This window comes from Poecilia latipinna, unplaced genomic scaffold (assembly GCF_001443285.1).
Source record: "Poecilia latipinna isolate Pla-1442-1.1 unplaced genomic scaffold, P_latipinna-1.0 Scaffold3391, whole genome shotgun sequence".
In the NCBI taxonomy this organism is placed as follows: Eukaryota; Metazoa; Chordata; class Actinopteri; order Cyprinodontiformes; family Poeciliidae; genus Poecilia; species Poecilia latipinna.
The window spans coordinates 1-9734 of NW_015116007.1; the positions used below are offsets into that span (position 1 = coordinate 1).

At 39.7% G+C, this 9734-nt stretch overlaps 1 protein-coding gene across 3 annotated transcripts in view; it reads right to left on the reverse strand.

Annotated features, from left to right (window-relative positions):
- Window positions 1-1590: 1590 nt before the first annotated feature.
- The window catches only part of LOC106940851 (protein FAM150B-like), a 12139-nt gene continuing 3995 nt past the window's right edge, over window positions 1591-9734 (reverse strand). The window contains exons 3-6 of one of the 3 annotated variants that reach the window (XM_015023704.1): window positions 8408-8458; window positions 7444-7524; window positions 3930-4009; window positions 1591-2173 (exon numbers count right to left, since the gene is read on the reverse strand). In XM_015023704.1, the coding sequence (XP_014879190.1) occupies window positions 3945-4009; window positions 7444-7524; window positions 8408-8458 (197 nt within the window). In that variant the 3' untranslated portion in view covers window positions 1591-2173; window positions 3930-3944. Of the gene's footprint in view, window positions 2174-3929; window positions 4010-7443; window positions 7525-8407; window positions 8462-9734 lie in introns of all 3 variants that reach the window. The other 2 variants (XM_015023703.1, XM_015023702.1) reach the window with 2 other exon arrangements.

Sequence of the window (9734 nt, forward strand, 5' to 3'; positions counted from 1 at the left end):
CAAAAATCAACGATTCTAACTATTTTTCAACGTTGATTTAACATCATGTGCTATCTGGGTTGGTGGAAACATGACTTTGAAAAATGTTCAGTTCATCCAGGTTTCTACAACGGAATTCAGTCAGGTTGAGCTCTGGACTTTGACTAGACCTCCTGATTCTTTCATTCTGCCATAGAGTAGCTGCTGTTTGGGTTCATAGGTCAAGCTGCAGCTGTAGAGCACAGCTGACGGTCCAATCTATGACTGCAAGGCCCACAGATGTTTAACCGAGTTAATTTCTGAGTCTGTACTTAATGAATCACATTTTAACATAAAACCATATAATCAACAAAATGAGGAACATTCTCAGCCGTTCACAGCAGAGATGCAGCAAACATGATGTCCTTGTTTGTTTTCCTGGGAACAAACACCTCCAGTCTTCATATCAAAGAAAAACAGCAGCAGCAGCACACCTGGTTCAGACCAAACAACTGGAGGTCGTCACGGCGACGGCAGCAGCTGGTGGCGTGCAGAGGAGGACAAGCGGGCAGGACGGGACCAAAACTGTCATCACTGATAGCTGCTGGCAAAAGCTGCAGCAGAGCTACAGGAACCACACACACACACACATACACACGCACAGCTTTGATTGTTTACCTAATTACTGTAAAATGACAGAACAGTCGCTGCAGAAATGCAGACAGTCACACTGATCATTACCTTGTCAAAGGAGCCATTATCAGTCCAGGTGTGAATCTGTTACCTAACAGCTTCCACAACCTGCAGATGCCGACATGTTCAGAGGATGGAGGTCGAGTCTTTCCCAATGCTGGCATGTGAAGAGGGTAAAGGTTCATCCTGAGAGGAAATATTCACTTTACCCTGAAACTGTCCAGGAGCCAAAGTCAACAAACATGTAATGTGGTTCGCCCTGTCAGAGACGAACAGCGGCAGCGCTCTGCCTCGCCCTGAGGCAGAGCGCACTGAGGAACTCAGCGCGCCAAAAAACCTGAGCAGAGGCGCATTTCAAAAAAAAATTAGAGCCAAAATTAAGAAAAAATGTCATTTAAACTGGTATAAAACCATCAAATACCTGCTAAATGAAAGAAAATAAAACGAAAACAACCCAAAGCTGCATCTACTTCAACCAAATACAGAGTAAAAGGTAACAAAAGGTCATAAGGTCACAAGGTCACAATATCCTAACGTTATCTGATGTAAAACAAGAAGACCACCAATAAAAGACCACAAACTAAAGACATGAAGATCAGTCAGGATAGTCAAAATGCCGCAATAAATAAAAATCAATTGTCAGCTCAACCAAACTGGAAGAATAAGATGCCAGAAGTCAAATTATGATTCCACCTCAAACCAGTTTGTCACTCAGCATGCCTCTCCCAATACGTCTGAGTTAATTAGAGTGGAAGGAATGTGTTTGACGCAAAGCAGGGAGATCCTCCAGAACCTGACACCAGCAGCAGGACGTCGTCATGACGATTCCTCCAAATGAATTGAGGAATCATTCGGAGGAATCCTGATGCGTTCGATGTTCTGGACGTCAGCGAACGCATCCGATCAGATTCTCATCGGTTAAAGATTCTCAGCTCAGCAAACATTTATCAAACGTGTCTTTATTCCTCTTTCAGTATGTACATATTGCACAGAGGGAGTCAGTTTGAACAATATAAATATACTGGAATAGCTTTATTTCAATGAACTGATGACCTTTGAACCCTAATGGTTCACTGGTCATCAATGGTTCAGCTCATGGTCCATCGTCCAAAACAAGTCAAACTCTGATAAAATGTCCCAGGTTTGTTTCCAGAGCAGACGGTCCATCAGAAACCAGTAAAGCCACTGGTTCCAGTTGCTCTGGAAGGCAGCAGAGAGGAGATAAGCTGGTGTCAACATTTCATGAGCTGTTTAAGGCGCAAGGTGGAAGATTCAGAGTCTGTGGGTCCGAGAGAGAGAAGAGAAACAGGCGAACTGAACGAGTTCATCCCAATGGTGGAGACTGTTCTGTGCTGCGAATGGTTTGAACTTTGACATCAAGTTTCTTTTGTCTTCAAGACGTCTACTGTTGGTCATCAGAGGGAACCAACATGGCGTACGGCGACCACTTCCTGTCCACAGGCCGTAGGGGAAACCACTTCCTGTCCACAGGCCGTAGGGGAAACCACTTCCTGTCCACAGGCTGCAGAAGAGAGACAAAACAAAACACTGGAGATGAAAATGTTGGACTAATTTGTGTACAAAAAAATGGAGTAAATTTCTGCCATAAAACTGAAATTTTGACATGAATTTCCAAAATTCTTTGGGAAAAACTCAGATTTTTCTAAAAAATTTTCAACTCTGGAAACTAAAAATGCCGGACCAATCCTCACATAGTGACATCAAAATGGTTGAGAATCAGTATTAACGTTGATGTTTCGCTTATCTAATTATTAATAATTATAATAAATAATTGATTATTACTTAAATTATTACTGAAATCTAAATTGTTTTGTTTAATCAAGTATTTCTGGAATCAGGAGCTGAACTCAGTCTAACAAATTCAGATGAAACAGTGAATGATCACTGAGGCTGATCTAGAATCAAATGTACACATTTATTATAAAATAGCCAAACTTCACCACTGAATTATTCTGTGAATGTTTTCTTTCTTTTACGATTGGATTGCAATATAACTCTAGGAATATTTACTGAATAATAAAATGGGACTCAAATCTGAACTGTGACAGAATGAAAATTAACTTCAAAACCAATTAAACAGGAAAACAAAGGGAATCAGAAGCATAACTGCAGCTTATCGTGTCGTAAAGCAGAACAACGCAGGAGGATCAAAGCTAAAGGAGCCGATATCCGGAAAGCTTTTCATCAGGGTCGGATCCGCCCTTCGCTTCGGACAAGAAATCATAAAATTTAGCCACGAGTTTCGGCTGAACTCAACCAGACCAGAAACGAGGTTCTGGCCCAGTTTGTACACAAAGAGGGAGGAGAAGAAGGTGAGAAGGAGCAGAAGGAATGATGGGAAATGCAGTTCATGTCGTTTGCTGGTGGAATTGGAGATTCTGGTTCTCAGAAGCAGAAAATGTTCAACTTTTGGAACTCAGAAATTTGCAAGATTTTTCTTTGTTTGGAGTTTTTTGGTGGATATTACCAGCAGCTAAAAACTACTCAGAAAGGTATTCATCTTTTTTTCTATCTAACTACACTGGGATAATAAGTGGCTGTAAATTTCCTCCTTCTTTCAACAGACATGATGATGATTGAAGGATGAAGTCGTAACTTTTCTGTTTTTCTCACTGCTGGGATTTTTCCACATGCTGGCTTTAAGTTTATTAATTTATTTCTCTTTTTTTGCAGCTCATTTTCCTTCTCATTAACGTGATGCTGGATATGAATCCTCTGTTCTTTGATTTGATCAAACTCTGTATTTGTTTTAGTGATATCTTTAAATCAAACTGTAGAGAAATCTTTTGGTTTGGTCAACAAACAGAAACATTTTGTTCTGAGGATGAACTGAATGTTGTTGCTCTCTGCAGTTTTGAAGCTGGTTGTAAAGTCATTTTGTGGCTGATTTCCAGCCTTTATCCTCTCAGGCGCTTGTTGCACGCTTCACAAAGTCTCCATTGTGCAGAAGACGTTCTTCTTCTGTGGTCTTGTGGTCTGGCTGGATGGGCGGCTCGCCTGCAGCGCTGCAGACATGTCAGATAAAGATGCTAATCCCGTGTTTGAGTCGATGTTTGCTCGGACAGAAACCAAACTTTATGCGTGAACTAAAAGCTTTTAGGAAAACAGAAGTGTTCTTAGCCCTAAATCTCCTAACATTACTATTCAGGATTAACTAAAATTCCACATTTATCCTTTGGAGCGATGCAGCACCTGAGATGATCTGCAGCATGGTTGGAGTCAGGAGGATTGTGGGTGCATGTTGGCGCTCAGCTTACCATCTCGCGGTCTGTTTATCTCTCGGCACAGCGAGGGCTCTTGGCCAGTTGAGTCAGCAGACGAGCACATCTTTTATAAACTGCAGCAGAAGGAAACAACAAACGTGTTTATGAGGCTGAAGAGGAGCTGCTAAAAGGAGACACCACCTGCAGCATCACGAGGTTTACCTTGCCTGGCCGCCCGGCGCGGAGCGGCCGCCTGCAGCCACCAGGCCCGACTCCATCAGGACCGGAATAACTCACCGAGTGGCAACGAGGCTGCAGCCATTAATCTAACAATACTTTACATCTCAGTACATGCAGGGCATTCATTTGCTTTAATTTAAAACATCCCATAATAGTTCAGGACAGGCAACAACTCAATTAATCCCATGATTAATTAAAACAAGCCCAATAATTTCCAGTGGCTGGATTGATCATTTTTCTCTTTCTACCAAAAACTGGATGATAAAACTGAAGGCTTGGTCTCAACAAGCTGTTTGTTTATTTTTTTATGAATAATTTTGTTTACAGAGACTTTTTAATTCATGTTATTCATTCTTTCTGTTGTTTCGTTTATTTATTTTGGATATTTAAAATGACTTCCAGTTGCACCATTAAATGTTCCTATGAATTTAAAGTCTATTTATCTTCTTACCGTTATATTTTACTGCAAAAACACAAAATCTTAGACCAGAAATACCAAGTATTTCTGGTCTGGTTTCTAGTGCAAATATCTTGGTTTACTTGAAATGAGACAAAACTAACTTACAAGTAACTTTTCAGAAAGAAATAATAATTTGTTTTCAAACAATAATTTCTTTATATTGAGAAAGTTCTAGTTCCATTGGAAGATTATTGGGAAAATGTCTTGTTATAAGTGAAATAATCTCATATTTCTTGCTGAAAAGTTACTTGTATGTTAGTTTTGTCTTATTTCAAGTGAACTAGAAATTAAACCAAAAACATTTGGTAAGATTTGTGTTTTTGCAGTGTAACTTTAAAATGGTCCCAAAAACAAAAAAAACAAACAAACAAAAAAAAAAACAACCCGACAATATTGTCGTTTATCATAATAACTTCTGGGACAATTAATCGTCCAGCAAAATGTGTTACCATGACAGCACTAGTTCAGGATATGAAAAATAAAATAAAGGAGCTGTTTTTGTATTCTCAAACTCATCAATAAAAGCTATTTAAAATATATACTGCTCAAAAAAATAAAGGGAACATTTCACTTTAATTTTGTGTGTGGCTCCAAGTCCAGGCCTCCATTGGTTAATAACTTTGATTTCCATTGATGATTTTTGTGTGATTTTGTTGTCAGCACATTCAACTTTGTACAGAACAAAGTATTCAATGAGAATATTTCATTCATTCAGATCTAGGATGTGTTATTTGAGTGTTCCCTTTATTTTTTTGAGCAGTGTACTTTTTAAATGTTTTCTTTGACAGAGATCCCAGACTCACAAGGATTGTCATGCCTGAATCAGACGTGTGTAAATCCTTCCCGGCTGTAAATCATGTCGTTCTGTCAGGTCGGCTCTGTTAGCTGTTACCTGCATGCAACATTAAGTTCCATCTGTTGATGCACAAAGACACCAGCAGCTTGTGGTTAAGAAAACTCAACTTAAGTAAACAATTCCCACTAGAGACTGACAGGCATCAGCCAATAAACTGTCAGGGTTATGTAAACAACCACCGGACAAGTTTGAACCTTCCCAGCTCCTGTAACTTTCACCTCTAAGAGCAGAAAACCGAGCTGCTCACACCCCCACACACACAGGTTCACATTTGTTCGTTGTGGTGACACTGAAAAATATAACACACTCCAGGGATTCGCCGTGATGTTACAGAGGATTCATGTAATTATGAGACAATATATTGAAGGTGGACGTTTGTCCCTTCATGTCTTCATCGTACATGTGATAAATGAAAGTGGGACATTCTGGTCAGAAGGAGCCATTTTGGTTTGAATTATTGTTGTAATTTGCTCCACTGATTGGAAAAGATTTTAAACCCACAAAATTTAAATCTTTTTTCTGCAAACTGAACTTCCTTCTTCACCAAAACGACACAAAATGAAGGCGTCGGATTTTAGCTGGTAGTTGTCTTTGAGGCATTTCCTGCTAGTGCTAGGCTAACACCCTTGTTTTGGTTATTTTTACCCAGAATGCTCTGCGCTGTAGTCCACTTCCTCCTTTTGGACCAGTCTCTAGTTCACTTGGTGTTCACATATAAATTCAAACTGAACCTGAATTCACTTCAACCGAACCCAAAACGAGGTTTAATCCAACTGGAGTCAGATTAAAACGGACTGGAGTCAGACTAAAGCGGACTAAATGATGCAGCTCTAAAAATAAAACAATCAGGTCAGATATTACAATTTTTTTTTTCAGATATTATTAAAAACACTTCTTTGGGTTTAGAAATGAAAATCTCATGGTTGGATATGGATGATAAACTCAGTTACCGCTGAATTTACTTCACTAACTTTAAATATTCAAAATGTATTTATTGATGTGAGACACAACAAGCTACCTAATAAAGTTTGCGTCGTAAACGTTTCCTCTAATTTTGGCTTTCGCTGTCATTAGTCTCGCTCTACAACTGATTTAAAACATGACTAAAATGTGAAAAGATAGTTCTATGTGAAACTCCAGCAAACATTAAAGTTTCTACTGTCCAGTTTCCGTGGGTTGAGGCATTAAACAGTAAAAACATTCAGACTGAAATCAATCAGCGGCTGTTTGCACTGCAGAGCGTCTTCATGTACAGACTGAATGATAACACTGAGTCCCAGAGGCGCATGGAGGGAACATATTTGTGTCTGAGCGTTTCTCTCCAACACAAACATCAAACTGCATGCATGGTTTAAAATCAGAAGAGTTGCAGCTGTTGCGACACGATGGCGGTGTAATACGGTGTGACTGTGTGTTAAAACATGCCTTATCTTGCTCTTTATCTGGGAATCCTGCAGGAACACGAATCACTAGCAAATATTTAGCAACCAACCGAGGTTTAGATGAAAATGCAGATTGAATCTTTAGGTCGGGTCACGGATGATGAGTTCATGGTTCAGGTTCTGAGAAAAGGAAATCTAGTTATTTAGTGCAGCTTCCTGCAGCGCTTTGATAAAAACTGTTAGAGATTCAACCGACTAACAACTTTACAGCTAATAGCTCGTTTTAGAAGTCATAATAATAATATCTGTAGTTTTAGCTGAATGTTGTCAGGGGAAATGATCAAATGAGTGAAGTTTCCCATATTTCAAATCTAACAAAATTGGCGTCAAAAATTTGAGCGGTAAAAATGTAATTTGTGTCCCTAAAAATATTTTTAAAGATATTAAAAAATTGTTTGATTTTGTGAATGTGAGCAGGAGGGATGGTTAAACTTTTATTAATATCTTTAAATGATAACGGCACAAGCGAAACGTTGACACCAATTGAATAAGGTGGTGAGGAAACTTCACATCATTCTTTATTCAGAGGGTTTATTTCAGCTGGAGGAGGAAAGCGGCCGTGGTACTTACAGGCAGGAACCGTGCAGTCCCTGGTGTTGTTGTAGAGTCGGTGGAACTGTTTCCGGCACTGAGGTTTGAAGTAAAGAGGACCTGAGGGCAGAAAGGCTCCCATCAGTCAGGCTTGTTCTAAAACCTCTGAACTCTGAGACTTTAAACCACAACAAACCCAGCTAGCAGGGAGCTGCTACATGTGATCAATGTAGATAATAGATCTGATAGAATATTCAATATAAGGGAATATTCACTGAACTCTGATCCAGAACTGCATGGCATTCTGGGAGATGTGAAGAAAAAGGTTTTTCCGCTCAACCTCTCACGATGAGCTGAAAGTGAGCGGGAACAACTAACTCACTCATTCTTTGGTCACCTAGCAACATCTAACTCACTCACTCGTTACCTAGCAACAACCTGCTGAGTAACTGGTGCAGCAGTAGTTTCAGTTTTCTCCTCATAACTGATTAAACTAAAACACAACGGCGTGGAGGGAAAACTGTGGGTCAAACAGGAAATGTCACACCACCAGTCTATTTCAGGTATTTAAACTAAATAACTAATCAATAATCATCAATAATGTTTGGGGCTGCGGTGGAGCAGCCAGGGAGAAAAGAGAAGCAGCTCCATCGGCGCCCGAGGCGAAGCGAGGCGGGTGATCAGGCGCAGTGCAGCGCATGACGGGAGGGAGGAGGGACGTCAGGGCAGGTGGCCGGTTCCAATATGACCGGGAGAAATGCTGCTTATGTTTACTAATTAAAATAAATTACTAAGTATTATTAATCTGTAGCCACACTCTGTGACTGAAGCGATAAAAATACTGCAGAAAGTTGAGGGATAAAGTAATTTGTTTGGGTTGAGGCAGCAGAAAGTTTCATCATCAGGAGGAAATCCTTAAAACACGTCCTGTGTGAGTTCACAGCTTCGGGGAGTAAAACGCATCATTTCTCTGAAACAGAGTGTTGCTAGGCAACGTTCCTACCTGTTAGGTGTGTGATGATCTTCTCCTTGTGCTTCGGGTCACTGAGGCGACCTTCTGGGAAACAAACAGATGAATTTGTTTTAACATTTTAAACACATTAATCCTGAATCTGACAGAGTGGCTTCAGTCATGAAGATCGTCATGGTAACACAAGCAGCTGCTGGTTGTGAAATCCTCCAGAGTTCAGAGTCAAAAATTCAAATTGTTAAAGATTTACTGAAACATAAAGCCTTCGTTCTGAAATAAAGAGCTTACAATAGAACGGCCGTACTGTAAAGCAAACTTAAAGAAAAATGTGGGAGGAAAGTTAAAGTGACAGGAATCGTCCTGAAGGGAACCTTGTGATGCGGCGGCTGTTTCCACGAGGCTCCGCTCAGCCCGGCGCCGCGGGTCGGCCCAGTCCACGACCTGCACCAGGTCACGACCCCGGGCAGCTGAACGAGCTGAGCGGCCATCAGAACCCTGGACAACCTCACACCCTGAACCCCAGCTGTTCGCCAATAATCAATACACGATAATCACTGATTAAACCCAATAAAGAGCAGAATTAAAGTAGATTTTCATCTATTTGTAGAATATGGATATAGATGTGTTCACACTTTGGAAAAGAACAGAAGAAGAATCAAATCTCTAAGATGGAAGGAAACTGGTCTGAATGTAGTAGCGCCCCCTGCTGGGGAAAGAAATAATGATGGTGAGGAAAAAATTGGTAAATATTGTTTTGAGTTAATTGCCAAGCCTGTAATCAATTAATTGCAATAACATTTTAATCTAAAACTATCTCAACACATTAGCAATATTTCAATTCCGAAATCATTTTTATGCAAAATTATTAAATAAATAAACATATGAGTTCAACAAAAACTAATATTTATTGTTTTTAATTAGTTATTTAGGTTCTTCAGTCATCAGAAATGAGAAATTTAGAAATGTGGACGCTGACATATAGCGTTAGCATCATGTCTATCAATGAGATGCTATTTTAGCCTTTAGTTTAGCAGATAGGCTAACTCCTTTTAGCACAACAGCAGTCTTTTCCAGCGTCCAATCAAAAGTTTGAAACAGAAATTAACCCTCAGTTGACCAAGAAAAGACACTTTGTCCTCCGTTGATGTTGTTTGAGGTTGTAGCTTGTGTGTCGTGCTTACAGGCGTACCAGAAACACTCAAATACAAAGGTTCCGGCTGGAACAGTGTAATTATTTAATCTAAATTAACGAGTTAAAGTCTTGAACACCCTAAATTTTTACTGGCCTGGTTTGCATACACCAAAAAAAAAAAAAAAAAAAAAAAAAAAAATTTTTAAATTTTAAAAAAAACTAAAAAAC